General features: G+C 47.1%; 1 protein-coding gene across 1 annotated transcript in view; it reads right to left on the bottom strand.

Moving 5' to 3' along the window:
* Galnt2 (polypeptide N-acetylgalactosaminyltransferase 2) overlaps positions 1-15733 on the bottom strand; it is a 142918-nt gene that overhangs the window by 46246 nt on the left and 80939 nt on the right. The window contains exon 3 of the mRNA XM_008845781.3: positions 13318-13471. Within this exon, the coding sequence (XP_008844003.1) occupies positions 13318-13471 (154 nt within the window). The remainder of the gene's footprint in view (positions 1-13317; positions 13472-15733) is intronic.

Genomic DNA, 15733 nt, shown 5'->3' with positions numbered 1-15733 from the left:
GTGTAGACACTATGCAAACAAAAAAACTATCTAGATGATTATAATACTTGATCTAACTCCAGATAGCATCAACAAAACTAAAAGGGGGGGCATTAAATCATCTAAAAATATGCACTCTTTAGTTCTTGGCATTAAATCAAATCTTGTCTAATTATTACTAAAGCCCTCATTAGAGGCCAAGCGAAGGCCACTCCATGCTCTTAGACCAGAACCATAAGCCAAATAAACATTTATCTTCAGAACTTATCTAGTCTCAGGCACTGTTTTAGGAACAGAAAAAGAATCAAGACACAAACCCAAGGCAAAATGGCACCCCGAAATGAAGAATAATAGAAGACATAAATTGAACAAGACTAAACAGTTGGACCTGGTGGGTGGGACATGCTGTCCTCTCAATCACTCAGGAGGCCGACAAGTCCAAGGTATGCCTGGGCCACAGAGTAGGGAACTTAGTGGGCTCTGTCTCAAAATAAAAAGTAAAAATAGTGTTGAGGATGTAGCTTAGTGGTAGGGTGCCTGCTTAGCATGAGCAAGCCCTGGGTTTAATCCCCAGTACAGAATAAAAGCAAAATAAGAAAAACAAATAGCACATTAGTATCACACAGGGTAAAATGTGCGGCAAAGGGTGATCTTACGTTGATAAAGGAATAATCTATGGATATATCCTTCCATAAGCCAAATGGCAGTTCCACAGCAGGATAAGCAGATGTGCTCAGAAATAAGCAAAACCCTGTGATGATGAAGGACAGTGTCAGACTATTAGCAGGAGGGCAGAGGAGCCAAAGTTTCCAATGTCAGTCAGGCTAAAGCAGGAGCATTTTGCATTTTGAAAAAATTATGGGCACTACAATCTTTTAAACCATTTTAAACACAGCTAGCAAATGTGTACAGAAAGAGGACACAAAAGGGTAAGGAGGTGGCTCAGCAATAGGTGCTTTCTGTACAAGAACACGGACCTGAGTTCTATCTCCAGCACCTGCAGAAAGAGCTGGGAGCAATTAATTCCAGCGCTGGGGGCAGAGGGTGGAAACAGGCAGATCCCTGAGCTCACTAGCCAGCTAGGCTTGCCAAATCAATGAGCTGTAGGTTAGATGGAAGACCCTGCCTCAAAAGTAAGGTGGAGACATCCAGCACTGACCTCTGGCTGGCCCACGTCAAACACCGGTGCAGCATGCATATACAAATATGAAGATATACACACAGAAGCAGGGACAAGAAGACATGGCCTCGGTAGGCAGGCGTGCTCCGCCAGTGAGGTAGCTAGTGAGGTATGTGACCTCTCTGATTTCCAGTTTCCTGACTGACAAGCCTCAGTAACAATAATGAATGCACCTAACTGCAACACTGCTGTGGGGACCCAGTGAGAAATGTGTCAAGTGCTTAGTGAAACATCTGAACAACCCCAACTACAGATAGAGACCCTGCTCCAAGGCCACTAAAATGCCAGCCGCTAACAAATAAAATCCTCTACATAGGCAATAAAATAAAATCATAGAGCTGTAACATCTGACTCCAGAGGGATAAAAGGAGGAGAAATACCAACGACTTAAGTTTAAACTGATAGGAAGAAAAAAAAATCAATTTCCTATGATTGTGAAACTTGTCTAAGCAAGCACTGAATTAAAAAAACAAAAATAAAAACAAACAAACAAACAAAAAACCTGAAGCAGAACTCCAGAGAAGGGGGAAATAACAATATTTTGATTATTTTAAAAGAGGCTTAAAATAACTGAAATGATAACACTACATTTCATAATACAGGAGACTCAGCTGGAGCTGTGGCTAAACATGAAGTCAACACTAAGCACCCAGTTCTCACAGGGTAGAGGTGCAGGAGACAGCACCCACAGGCTGGCAAAACCCAATGCACTGGCATTGCAGGAGTTTTCCCTGAAAGAAGTGAAAATAGGGCACTGATGACAGAGCAAAGAAAGAGGTCCACCCAAGTTCAGCTTGGGGGGAAGCATGGAAGTTTACTGAGGGCAAGCCCCAGGAGCATGGGCAACTCCACCACTGAAGACGCCCCACCGCCCAACTGTTAACTGCTCGTATATCATTCTAAGCCTTCATCCAGGAGAATATTAGTGGCTTGAGTTTGTGAGGGTTTCACAAGAGGAATCACAGCTGTTCTGATTTCAAGGTGGCAATGGCCATGCAAGGTCAAGAGGACAGAGGTCCACAGTGGGACACAGGCAGTACAACACATATGATCTAGAATCTGTATATAATCCTGTGATGTGATGAGGGTGCCCCCTTCCACTGTGGGCAAACCTGAAAGAAATATGAGTTTGGTTCTTAAGGACGAGAGGAGACCAAGTCTCTTAACTGCTAGGGGCTTAAGAACGAGTAAGTATAGTGCTGTGCCAGCAAAGGTGATAATCCCAAGGGAACTTACAATCTTCTGGGAAGACAAAAATCCCAGAGTTATTCAGGCAAAAACAGAAAAGCTCACCATATGCCAACATCCATGGACAATCTTCTAAAAGTCATCAAAGGATTACTGGGATTTAAAATAGCTATAGGTGTGGATGACTTTCACAGTGAATTTTAAGAAATGAATAATTCCTTTGCAAGTAAATCTTTTCTTAAGCATTTTAAGAGATTTGTGCCTTTGTTCTGCAGTCCTTTGATAAAGTTAGCACAATCATGTAACCCAAGTGGGGCAGCCAGGAAGCTGGCCGTGGAAGTCCTAATTAGGAATCTTAGGTAGAAACTCAAAGCAGTAGCCCCCATCAGTCTAGACTGAGGATAAACACCTGGACCTTAGCAGAATCAAGTGACACACTGTCATCAAATCCTATCTACAATTCAAATCAGTGAGCAAAAGATGTTATCCAAAACTATTTACCCAACATAGCTGACACTAAAAAAGAAAGGGATGGTATCCCTGTCCATCACCAGAAAGCTAATTACACACACACGTAAACAAAATCAGACACGAAGTATGAAAGTCAGAGCAAACAATCCCAGGAAACACTCCCCATGCACTACTCATGGAAATGGGTGGCCACACACAAATCCAGTGCTACAGGAGTGACTGACGTGTACATCTGATCATGGGTAATGGGAGGAAGGACGCACATCAGGAGGGACATTCACAAGAGACTGTGAGCTCTTAAACTTTCTGATGTGATTTCTTTTTTACTTTTTAAAAAATCCAACAGATGTATCTACTTTTAAGAACATGCTTTCAAACAATCATTTAAAAAGCAGTCTAAGAGATTTGGAGTATATAAAGAAAGGAGGACAAGGGGAGGTTGAAACGCCAGCTTGTTCCACACAGACTTGTGTGGGCCATTTATGTTTAGGGTTTCAGCTTGCATCCTCCAGGCATGAGATGGAGCAAGGCCCTAGGTGCAGACCTAAGAGCTGAAGACATGCTATTTGTTGGTCTCCAGAGGGCATGCCATGATGAGGAACTGAAGTCCAGAGTAGCTGAGAACCTCCACCACTGGCCAGAGTCCACTCCCTAGCCAGTGCATACAGTCTGTCAGCAGTGAGGGTGGGCAGGCAGCCTTCAAGGAAGCTGAATGACCACAAGGTGAGGCCTTCCTGGAGGCATCTCTCCCCTCAGAGCTGATGTTAGCTGCTCAGCGTAAACCAGGGTGACCCATTCCTTGTTTACCCCATAAAGATCCAAGTTTTCCCTTCTTCTCAATTATTAAACAGGACCCACAGCTTCCCATCTACAGCCACATCATAACAGAAAGAAAGAAAAAAAACCAAAAACGCTGGGTAGGGACCTCTACGGTATTTCGTGGCAAAATTCAATCCTATCTGCAGCAATCTGCAGCCCAATGCCTGGTTCCCCACTTGGTGTGAATGGCCATGAGTTCTGCTGCAGAAATGTCAGTGTGTCAGATCATAAGGTGCTGCCTCAGGATTGAGGACATCAGTTAATCAATTATGAATGCACAATACTTATTTGGAGTTTTAAAGGAAATCCAGATTACCCAAGAGGCTGTACAAGGAACTGGATATGTGAAGGATCAGTCTCCACCCCAGAGTGCAACAACACAGTAGAGGGGTGACATGAGCCCTGAGGTGCAAGTGCTCCTCAGGAAGGCCACAAGGTATCAAGAAGGGACAGCAATGTCATGGCATGTGGCTAAAGAGTTCTTCAAGAAGCGAGGCACGCTGTCATTTGCATCCTTCCCACTGAGAAGGGCCTGGAAGAACATGCTGTGTGCAGAGGCAGTGAGAGCCCCAAGTGCTGCCTGCCACCTCTGTTGGGTCTGTGGGCATTAGTCCTGAGAGAAGTAAGCAGGTGGATGGGGCAGGACCAGGCACCACTGCCCTAACCATGCATAGTACCACAGGGTGCTTGCCTCTGCACATCTCTGCTTCCTGCTCTGATCCTTGGAAGGACACAGCCCCCAAGGCACCATTTGGTGAGCAGAAGCCAGGTCCTCTCTAGACAACAAATCTATAGGCCTAGATCTTGTGAGCCTTCAGAGCAAGGAGAAACACACTTCTACTCCTGGTAACTGCCCAGGGCCAGATATTCTGTGATAGTGGCACAAAGGGCCTAGACAGGAAGGGTAGGCCAAAGTCCTCACAGTGTGCCTCTGAAATCACCCATTTCCACACATACATGCACGCACACATTCATGCACTCACTCACAAACATACATACACATAACAGGTGTGCACCACATGTACTCCAACCATGCTAGCTTCCTGCAGTGTCTCATATATGCCCTGCCACACTCTCTCTCTTTAGGGACTTTGCCTCTGTCCCTTCACTCACTGGGATACTCCTTCATCCCTCCCAGGTCCTCAGCTAGATGTCAACTTCTGTGCTATGCTCCACAACCTACCCTTATTCTGTCTGTCATTGCTCTCTTTTTGAGTTCTCTTACCACCACCACCAATACAATACCCATGAAGGCAGACTTTAAAGGCACAATCATTTTATTTTATTTTTATGTATATGCACAGATATGTGGGTGTCTGTGGAGACCAGAAGAGAGTGTGGGATTCCCTGAAACTAGACTTAAAGGTGGTTGTGAACTGCCTAATATATTTCTCTAGCCCCAAATTCCAAGGGTGCTAGTCCTCCCTGCCAGGGTGGCTCCTTCTTTAAGGGATTCCCATTTCTAAAAAGAAGTGGATTTTCTCTCACTGTTGCCAGGCATTCTCTCTATACTGTCAGGTGAAAGAAACATGGCTAACTGTATATAGCTAAGATGAAAGGCTGTTACTGTATACGTCTGAGCTTCTAATGTTGCAGACTCAAGTGTGTGTGTATGTGTGTGTACTGTCTGGTGGGGGGTTCTGATCTTCAAGACCTGGAATCTCTACAGCACACAGTCTGCACTAAAGAGCAGACAGGTGTCAGTCATCAATGAATGCCCTCACCAGCAAAGGCAGACATAGCCTCTGAAATCACATTCAAGTGCAGAATGTAGGCCAACTAACCCAGAAAGGTGAGACCTTCATATCATTCTGTACCCTTCCTAAACTACAAGAAGTGTTTCATTTAAAAAATAAGTGAACTGGGCCTGGTGACACACATCTGCAATTCCATTAGAAGTCTGAGGCAGGAGGATCAAGCTCAAAGTCTGGTTGGGAGACAGAGTTGAGTTCAAGATCTGCCCGGGCAAGACGGTGAGACCATGTCTCAAAAATATAGAGTTAAAATAGGGCTGGGACTGTAGCCTCACTGGAAGCACTTGCCTAGCATGTGTGAGGCCCTGGGTTCAATCCCAGTCCCGCAAACGAACAGCAAGTTGCTACGTCTGTGGAGATGGTAAAGAGAAAGGCTTTTGGCAGGCAGCTTATGGAGGACAGCTTGTACTGACCTTATTCATCAAGCAGTCTGTTCTTCCTGTTCCAAGCCCCACTACAGCAGGCAGGGTCACGCTTTCAAAGGTATTTCCTAAACTGTTTTTGCTGCTGATGTGCTGTAGAACAAGCCACATACTCAGGACACAGTGGGGAAACCAATGTGGCATTCTCAGGGTCTGTCCTCGAGGTTGACCTGGCATACCACACGTTTCAAGAACAAAGCTTCACAGAGCACAGCCCAGTCTGCTCAAGCTGATTCACACAGCACAAGCCCTGGTCACAGGACAGTGATGACCTGCACAGTGGCCAGAGGTTCACAAGCCTTTTCACATCTTCACAGGCACCTGAGCTAACCAACAGAGCCAAGAGACAGCAGAGCTGTGCTATGACTTCTTTGTAGATAAAAACCCAGGGTTAGAGATCACTTCCACCTTGGTCTGAGAACATCAAGAAGTCACATCTCCCTACCCCAGAGTCCACACAACACAGACAATGCTGCTCAGGGAAGAAATCATGAATCGTCAATTTCAGAATGAGTCTGGGTTCCAAATGAAACACTCAGGCATTTGTGCTTCAGGGTCTTCCCCTGGCTGTGGACAAAGCTACTAGTGGAAAGCTATGAGGTCTAGATGAAATGTATAAATTGGCTTGAAGGCATTACAGAGACAGCAGGCAGCCAGGGGATGTGAGGCCAGGTGGACAGATGCTAAGACCAGGGCTCTTGTCCTCGTCCCCTCACCTGTGAAACCACAGGGCTAAAGCTCTGGATGAGAAACGACCTAGTAGGCAGGAAGCCAAGACCCAAGTCCTGAAAACAACGGGACTGAGATTAATACCCCAGATCTCAGGGTAGAAGCCCAAGAGGCTGCCTCTTAGCAGGAGAGAGATCTGGAAACTTCTAGTCCCTTCTCACCTGATAGCTTATAACTCAAATCTGCACAGGATGTGCAGGGGATCTGCCTATTTTAACTGTCTCAAAGTGCATCCTCCTTGGGGAATGGAAAAACCAGGTAGAGCCTTCAAATATCTCTATATCTGTTCATAAACAGAACATAGCAATTCTAAGTGGGAACTCAGCAGTCGGACTTCAGGCAGATTTAATACTGATGTGCAGGGGTCAATGATCAGGAAGCAGGCCACACAGAGTCACAGGAATAAATATTAACATAAGGGCCCATGGAATACCCAACAAGGACGCAGTGAGGGTCTTGGCAGAGAAGGGAATACAAACCCTTCAAACTCCAAGGAGGTTCAGGTCAAAGAAAGTAGTGTCTATATGTTCTTATAAAATTACTAAAAAGCAGAGTTGGAGATGGTTGAGCAATTAAGAGCACTGGTTGCTCTTGCAGAGGACCCGAGTTCAATTCCCAGCACCCACATGGCAGCTAAAAACTGTCCATAATTACAGTTCCACGGGGATCTGACACCATCATTGCATGAGATAGGTGCACTTACATACATGCAGATAATACACTCATACACATAAAATAAATGATAAAATTTTTTCTAAAAATTACTAAAAAGCAAACACAAAGACATATCTTAAAAGGCACCTTGGAGCTGGGGGTGGTGATACACACCTTTAATCACAGTACTCAGGAGGCAGAGGCAGGCAAATCTCTGTGAGATCAATGCCAGCTTGGTGCCCATAGGGTGTTTCCAGGCCACTGGGGCTCCAGGGAGACCGTTTCAAAAAACAGAAACAACACCCCCCCCAGGAAAAAAAAACCTAACAAACAAACAAATGAAAGTAACTGGAAGACAAATACAAACTACCTCATAAAGAACAAGATGATTACAGCTGATCTTCACCAGGAACGTGAGACGCAGTGCCTGAAGGGCAAAGAAAAGACTCAGATACCACGGCCATTCAAGAATTCTGCATTGGGGTTGGTGGGGGAAGTGCCTAAAAAGTGAAAGTGAAACAGATATCTTCAGACAACAGACCAATGGGATCTGCTGCCAGTGAGCCAGTACCAAGAAGGGCCACTGTGAGATGCTCGAGGGACACAGATGGACAAAGGTCCCAGGCGGGAAGGGGAAGTGCAAGAAATGAGGACAGGCACAAAAACACGTGAGTCTGAAGGACATTTAACTGCAGGTGACAATCAAGATGTCCTGAGTGAAATGGGGAGGGGGTGAGGTTCTGTGAACCCTGTGTGCTGCCAAGGAAGTAACACAGGTGTTAGACTGTGTTAATTTATCATAGTTGAGACTTGAATTGTCTAATAAGAAGCCAACACTTCATCCAAAAGGACAGGAGAAAAAGACACAGCAAGTGGGATTCAGAGTACAGTCCTGAGAGACTGGCTGTAAACCTACTTCACCAGAGCGCATATCAAACACATGAGGAGCCAACGTTTCTGCTAGAGGACAAAGCTTTGCAGAGCAGACGGACGTCTCAAAGTCAGCTGCAGGCTTCTTTATACACTGTACATAGAATACTGTGATCATGGGAAAAATATAGGCAGATCCACCTGGGCAGAAAGAGGGCAACATGGCTCTGCAGATGTCTAGAGGAAACAACATGGGTGATGGAGAGATTTGGAGATTTCACATGATGAGGGTGTCAGCCTACCCAGAAGACAGAAGAAACTCAGTAGTAGGTCTCAGACAAAAAGCACAGGGGCCCAGGTGAGCATGCCCAGTGCTGGTGTGGCCAGCCTTGCAGAATGATGGCTGCTCCACTAAGGGGGCTGGGTTTGCACCAGGTCTTCAACAGGAAACCACAATCCGATGATGACAGTTTTACCAAGGCCTCGCTCTGTGCTATCGGGTTCCCGTGGGAGCCTTCTCTTGGCATCAACAGTGTTTACTCTCTAAAGTAACATTGAGATTTGGGGCTGTGACTCGCCCATAGTCCCAGGCCTGGCCAGGCTGGCTCAGAACACAGCCAGTGCTGATGCCCCAGAGGGAGAGAGAGTGCACCCAGTATGTCAACACCCACCGCCCACTGAATGTCCTGATGGAAGCCAGTGATATTTCTGAGAGTATAACATCCCAAGGGCTGGAAGTGTTCAGAGCCGGGCCTTCTAAAAGGCCGTTGTTCTCAGCACATTAGAGCTGAGCAACCAGACTAAACTGAGCAAAAATGCTCTAGACTGAAAAACCAGCCAGACAAAGGGTCAGGTTTATAACTCAGCAGGGCACCCCAATTTCAGGACAGTTTTAGTTTGAGACATAATACTTCTGAGAATCACACACTTGAAATTTGAGATTAAAAAGAAAGGGAAGCAATTTTCTACTGACCTAACACTGGAAAGCTGAGGGAGTCTGCCTTCACCCAGCAATTCTCATTCTCGGGGGATTTAATGAAACACACACACACACACACACACACACACACACACACACACACACAGGGGGAAGAGATTGGCCAGCAAGAAGTGATCCCCAGCAATGTGTTTCCCATGCAGGCTTGTTGGATTCCCAACAGAAAGGGTTTTAGAGTAAACTACCTTGAGCTCCTAGCTGAGATATCCTGGAAACTTCTGGCTCTGCTCAGATGCTACATGCAGTCCTTGAAGAACCACTCGTAGGTGTGATCCCACATCCTCCTATAAAGGCTGCAGCTGAGGTCCACCTTGGCATTCCCTAGGAGGGCAGCTAGGGGATCTGCCTGGCCTACACCCCACTGCTGAGGACATTAGAAAAGCACAAGGGGCCACAGAAGCAGTGATCCCCAAATTATTCAGGGCTTGCTGGGTCAGTTCCTCCCATGGCTGCCAGTGGAGGCAGCCTTTCTGTGCTGTCTCTTCCGCCAGTGATTTAGCACATACTAGCCTTTTTTATGGCAGAAGTTCCAGATCAAGGGTTGGTGTCCAGCATGGCCTCTTTCCAGCATGGCCTCTTCTCATTGTGTCCTCATATGGTCAAGGGGACAATCACTCTCTTAATCTTTTCCCCCACCCCCTTTTCCTTCTTTCCCTTTCCCTCCATCCTCTTATTAGGACACCTGTCCCATCCAATCAGAGTCTTACCCTCAAGACTCCATCTAACCTTAATCATATCCACAAAGGCCTTATCTCCAAATGCAGACACTGGAGGTTGGGGACTTCAACATGTAAGTTTAGTCCATAAACAATTCCACTGGCAGCTGGCCAGAGGAATGGAGATTTTCAATGGGAGTCCTTTGAGCCACAAAGCCCACAGGAGACCATTTTCATGTCACCTTATGGGGGACAGAGGTCACAGAGGAAAGCACTGAGGGAGTCTGGGGCATCAAGCCAGGCCTATGGGGTTCCACACCCCTCATCCTGAACAAACCTTCACCTGTTCCACTTCCAGGTCCATTGCCACAGGAGACTGACGTCTGCTGTGTGAGGACTTCAGCCCACAAAGTGAGACTGCAGAGACAGAGCCTTTCCTATTGGCTGGATCAGGGTAAATTAAGTGGTATCCAAAGCCAGCAGGGCCTCTGGAAGGGAATATTGGCCATGTTCTCATGTTGGCCTCAGAAATCTTGTCTCATGGCATCAATGGAAGACATCAGGTTTCCCCTTTGACTCTCCAGGGCTTCTAGGAAAGTGGTGAAGGCGTGACCATCCCACTTGGGGGCCTAGCTTCTGTCTGGCTGAAGGGGCCAGGTGACATTTTTGCTTTGACTCCACTGGCTTCTATTCCCTGGCACTGAAGCTCCATATTAGTTACTTTTTTCATTGCTATGATAAAATACCTGACAAAAATCAACATAAGGAAGCGTTGGTTTTGGCTCAAGGTTTGAGGGTACAGTTCATCATGATAGGGAAGGTATGCTGGGAGGAGTGTAAGACAGCTGGTCACACTGCATCCACAGGAAGCAGAGAGAGATGCATGCTGGTGCTCAGCTCACTTTCTCCTTTTTATTCAGTCTAAGACCCCAGTTCATCGGATGGTGCTGCCCACACTTACAGTGGGTCTTCCCTTCTCGGTTAACCCAATCTAGAAACTCCCTCAGACACATGCCCACTGTCTTGTCTCCCAGATGAGTCTAGATCCTGTCAAGTTGACAAAATTAACCATCACAGGCCCTTCTTTAGAGGCTCACTGATCCTTCTGGCCTTATGTCAGTAGCTCCTAATTTCTGGGGCGGTTACTAACATGCCAGGTGCCTCAGTTTCCTCTCTGGGACATGAAGACAACTTTACATGTCCTACCAGGGGTTGTGAGGATTCCTCAGGTGGTCCCTAAGGGGTGTTTGGCACAGGTTGTTAGCTGGGAAAAAGGGTAGTAGAGACACACTCAGGACCATCTGGAAAGAGCAAGGGACCCTCCTACCCTAGACATGCACACGGGTTTGACCATGCATGAAGCTTCAGGCTCAGGGCCTTCAGAGAGTTCCAAAGCTAACACTCAGCTCCTAGGGGCCCTGGGACCCAGGGTAGTACCCCTGGATTAGATAGGAGCAAAGTAGGCTGGCTATACCCAGAAGCAAAGCTTCTGAGCTGAGGAAAAAATGCCTTAAAAAAGAAATCAAGGGGCTGGAGAGATGGCTCAGCAGTTAAGAGCACTGACTGCTCTTGCAGAGGACCCAGGTTCGATTCCCAGCACCCACATGGCAGCTACGAACTGTCCTTAACTCCAGTTCCAGGGGAATCCAAAGCCCTCTTCTGACTTCTGTAGCACTGCACGACATGGGTGCACTCACATACATGCAGGCAATACACTCGTACACATAAAATAAAAATAATAAATAAAATATTTAAAAAAAAGAAGAAAGAAATCAAGTGGCCAGGTGAGGTGGGGTACTCTAATCCCAGCCCTTGGGAGGCAGAGGTATGTAGATCTCTGTGAGTTCAAGGCCAGCCTGGTCTACATAGTGAGTTCTAGGCCAGCCCTACTACAGGGAGACCCTGCCTCAGAAAGGAAAAAAGAAGGATAAGCACCCATACTGCATCTGCTTCAGGGTGACCACGTGGGCCACACATTAAATCATCCAATACTCCCTGTTTCTAAAGAACAGTAAAGCTACCTGTTTCCTAAATAAAAGCTGCTTTGAGTGACAGAGCTGTCCACAACCCAAAGATGAGTGCTAGGAAGGGACAGAGCATCTGGCAGTCCTCTCAGTACCTGCACTGGTCCTGAGAGGAAAATGCCCCCTAGGGCACAAAGTTGACTGCCAGGTTGATTTGCTACCTGTCTCCCTGATTTACCTTCTTCAGTCTCTGAAGCCAGACTGTGATGAGAGACACCCAGATTAGCAAAACACACCTGTGAGTGTGTACATGAGGGTGTGTTCAGCAATAACTGGCAAATGGATAGCAACTTTGAAAGTTGTACAGTCCTACCCAATAGGCTAGGGGCCTAGATACAATACAAACAGAAGGAAGAGGGAGCCTAGCAGCACAGGCTCACACTTCCCAGCCCAGGTAAGGAAGGCATCCTCCTTTGCCACAGGTTCCCACCACTATGATGTTCTCAGGCCCAAATGGATAGAGTTGGTTAACCTTGGCCTGAAACTTCTAAAACTGTGAGCCCAAATAAATCTTTCCCTCTTTAAGCTGTTTCTTTTAAGTATCTGCCCAGTGATGAAAGTCTAACATGGACTCCTGATGGCTCTATGGGAGCCTGGCCAACTTCTGCACTGTCCCTTTTCCTAGAGACCCCAGATCCCTGTCCTGGCCCTCACACCCTCAGCATGTCCACCCACCAGGGGGGCTTCAGGTCTGCTGTATGCTGGACTCTAGCAACCAGGCAGGGCTCAGGATCCATGTCCGGCCTGCCCACTGGCAGATGTGAGATACACCATACACTCAAGGAACCAGTGACTCAAAAGCAATGGCATGTGTGGGAAGACCTGCGAGGTTCCCAGGACAAGAGCTGTCCTGTTCAAGGCTGTAAGAAGTGGCTCCTCACTTCTCAGTGACCCAAACCAAGACCAGTCCACAAGAACCTTGGAGGGAACAAAGTTATTAAAGTCACACTTAAGCACACAGGGGGAAAACCAGGGCTGTGAACACCACTTTCCTTCAAAGTGTTGGCAGAATTTTTTTATTATTATTACATGTATGTCTCTATGTGGGTACGTGTACGTGTATGTGGGTGTCCATGGAGGCCAGGGGCATTAGCCTCCCGATGTGGATGCTGGGAACTTAACTTAGGTCCTCTGAAAGAGCGGTATGTGTTCTTAACCGCTGAGATATCTCCCAAGCCCCCAGAATATTCTTAAATGTCTGGCGATGCCCTGAGCTGGGCCCTCCACCCCAACCCAAGGTGTCAGGACAATAAGAGTCTGGAGGAGCCTTCATCACAGCTGGGAGTGGCATCGTGTCACTTGCCCCTCCCAACTGCTGGCAAATGAATTTGCTCCTTGAGCTCTAGAATGTTCCCACTGAAGTTGAACCAGTAAGTATGTTTAGATTTCCTTCTTCAAGGCTGTGTGTAGTGGGAAATCCCATGTTTTATGAATGGAACTTCAGCAAATGCCAAGACCAATACAACCTTCTTCTGACTGCACCTCCCTCTGGCCAGCAGCCTACTGCCTCTGCAAACTATCCAGTCACCAGGAGGTGACGTTACAACTCATTTCCAGTGCTTGTCAGGACTTACTGGTCATGCCGGGTGTCTGGGATGCCTCTGTCCATGCGTAGCTTGTCACTCTCCACCTGGTTGAACTTGTTTCGAGCATAGGGGTCCTGTCCAGAGCGAACCATCGTCCCTCCAACATACGCCTCCTGGTTGAAGTCTGACCACCGGACTTTCCCTAGAAAAACCAAAGCAGAAGGTGTGGGACAAGGGGAAACAGGAGTGATCATCACAGAGATGGCAGTAAATGTTAAACTAAGAAATGGTGGCCTTGGCTGATTCATAGGAAGACCATTTTAATCACCCAAGTAGCTGAAAACAGCCTGGAGCATCATCATGTGGGAAGCCGAGTATCTGTAGTTTGCAAGACAAGATGTGAAAGGCCCGGAACTCGGGATCTGTCCATGGAAATCACATAAAGCCAAAGCTCCCAAAAACACAACTGGCAACTACGGCACCATTTCTGTTCCTAAAATGGGGGATATTTACTCCTTACCCACCTTTCCAGGGATTACAGTAAAGTCCCCAAAGATTTCCAGGCAGGTGAAGAAGGTACATATAAATTAATAAAGTAACCACTGTGCAACACCAGGCACCCCAAGAACAGGCTGTTGGGGTACAAAATCAGTACCCAAAAGTGTGATGCCTTGCTGCCCCGAGCACAGCACTGTGAAGGTGCTCAGCAGCAGCAGACACAGTAAGCAAGGCCTTCTCTGAAAATAAAGCTCTAGTTTGCCTATAGGTGGTGTCTCCAGGAGACGGTCAGCTTGGGTACCATCGCCAGAGGAGACTGTTGCCAAGGGCAGAAGAGAATTTATGAGCTGGTGCCATGCCACCTGAGGTTGCTATCTGTTCTTTGTTTGGCTATGTTTTGGGTTGGTTTTTTGTTTTTGTTTTTTTTTCTGTCTTTTTGAGACAGGGTCTCCCTGTAGCCCCAGCTATCCTGGAACTCACTATGTAGACCAGGCTGGCCTTGAACTCACAGAGATCCTGCCTCTGCCTCTGCTAGGACTAAAGGTGTGCACCACCATGCCCGGCTTGGGATTTTGGTTGGTTTGGTCTGGTTTGGTGACTACCTCACGGGGCCCAGGCTGGCCTCAAACTCACTATGTAGGTGAGGATGACCTTATCCCCTGATCCTCCTGTTCCACCTTTCAAGTGCACAAGTGTGGGCTACCATGCCCAGCTCTGCTATCTGTTCATCAGGCTCACTGAAAAATGACTCCCCTTTCCCTGTGAATCAGGTCCTAAGCTGTTAAATATCATTCCTGCAGTGTCCTGTACGTGGAATACATCTGCATGTGTTTTCTCTCCTAATGCTACTACTGTGGGCTTGTGTCAGCAGGTTTATCACTAAATATCAGGAGGGGGAGGACATATAGCCTAGTAACAAGTCTGCTTTCAATCACTGCTCCCAGTATTACTGATGTGATACGGCCTGGACAAAACATTCATTTTGAAGCTGTGTTTCTCATATATCGATCAATCGACTGATCACTCCAAAAGGTGGTCCTAAATTTAATGGTCTGCTACACTCTAGTTCTGTCAACAGACTCAGAAAAAAAAGAAGGGGACCTCTAATAACAACCCACCAACACAGAACTAAGATTCCAGGCATTCATAAGGTTTATAAATTGATGGTTAGAGCTGTAGCTCGGTGGTAGAGCACTTGCCTAGCACACACAGGGCCCTGGGTTATATCCTCAACACCAGAAAAGAACTGTAAAGCTACTAAGGGACAAGTAGGTCCAGGGCTGCTGCTTAACACAGAGTCCAGTGTCTTACTGGGAAGGCTATGTGCAGACACCTGAACAAAGGGAGGCATGGGCAAGAAGCTCTCTAGAAGGAGCACGAGGCACTGCAGTGTGAAAGCACTGGGCTAGGTACAAGCTTGCCCATTCAGGAGCCAATCTGTACTCAGCCATTGTGACTGAGATGCCAGGTAAAGCCAGTAGGAGAGGATGGCAAGGCAGCTGCCAGCCACACAACATGAGCAAGTGTGTGGAGGCAATGGCCTTTCTGCAGAGGTTAGATCAAGATGTTGTGATGGCAGCGTGTACCTACATGGACACCTTCTAGCGAGTCCCTGTACCAAGTCCGGGGCAAGGTGCTCCTTTATTTCAGACAAAGAAAACTGAGACTTGGTTCCTTGCAATGCATTCAAGGGCAAGCAGCAAGCTTTCTATCTGCTTCTGCTATAGCTGTCTTTACAACCAACACATCAGCCCAGTCAGGCAGGGCAGGGCAGCTGGTGAAGGTTCAGACCAGTATGGGCAGAGCCTCCAGGATATGGTCAGCAGTTTGGGTGCCATCCCCAGACGCAGCACAAATGATGCTTAGGGTAAGAGAGGTCTGGCCTTGTAAACAGGACGCCAACTTCAACATCCACAGGCCCAGCTTCATTGTCATTTTGCAGCCTTGAGACATATCTGCCAAGGGG

The sequence above is a fragment of the Nannospalax galili genome, unplaced genomic scaffold, assembly GCF_000622305.1.
Source record: "Nannospalax galili isolate Female #2095 unplaced genomic scaffold, S.galili_v1.0 scaffold702, whole genome shotgun sequence".
In the NCBI taxonomy this organism is placed as follows: domain Eukaryota; kingdom Metazoa; phylum Chordata; class Mammalia; order Rodentia; family Spalacidae; genus Nannospalax; species Nannospalax galili.
The sequence above is the reverse complement of the archived record's forward strand: the minus strand, read 5'-3'. Positions and strand labels throughout refer to the sequence as shown.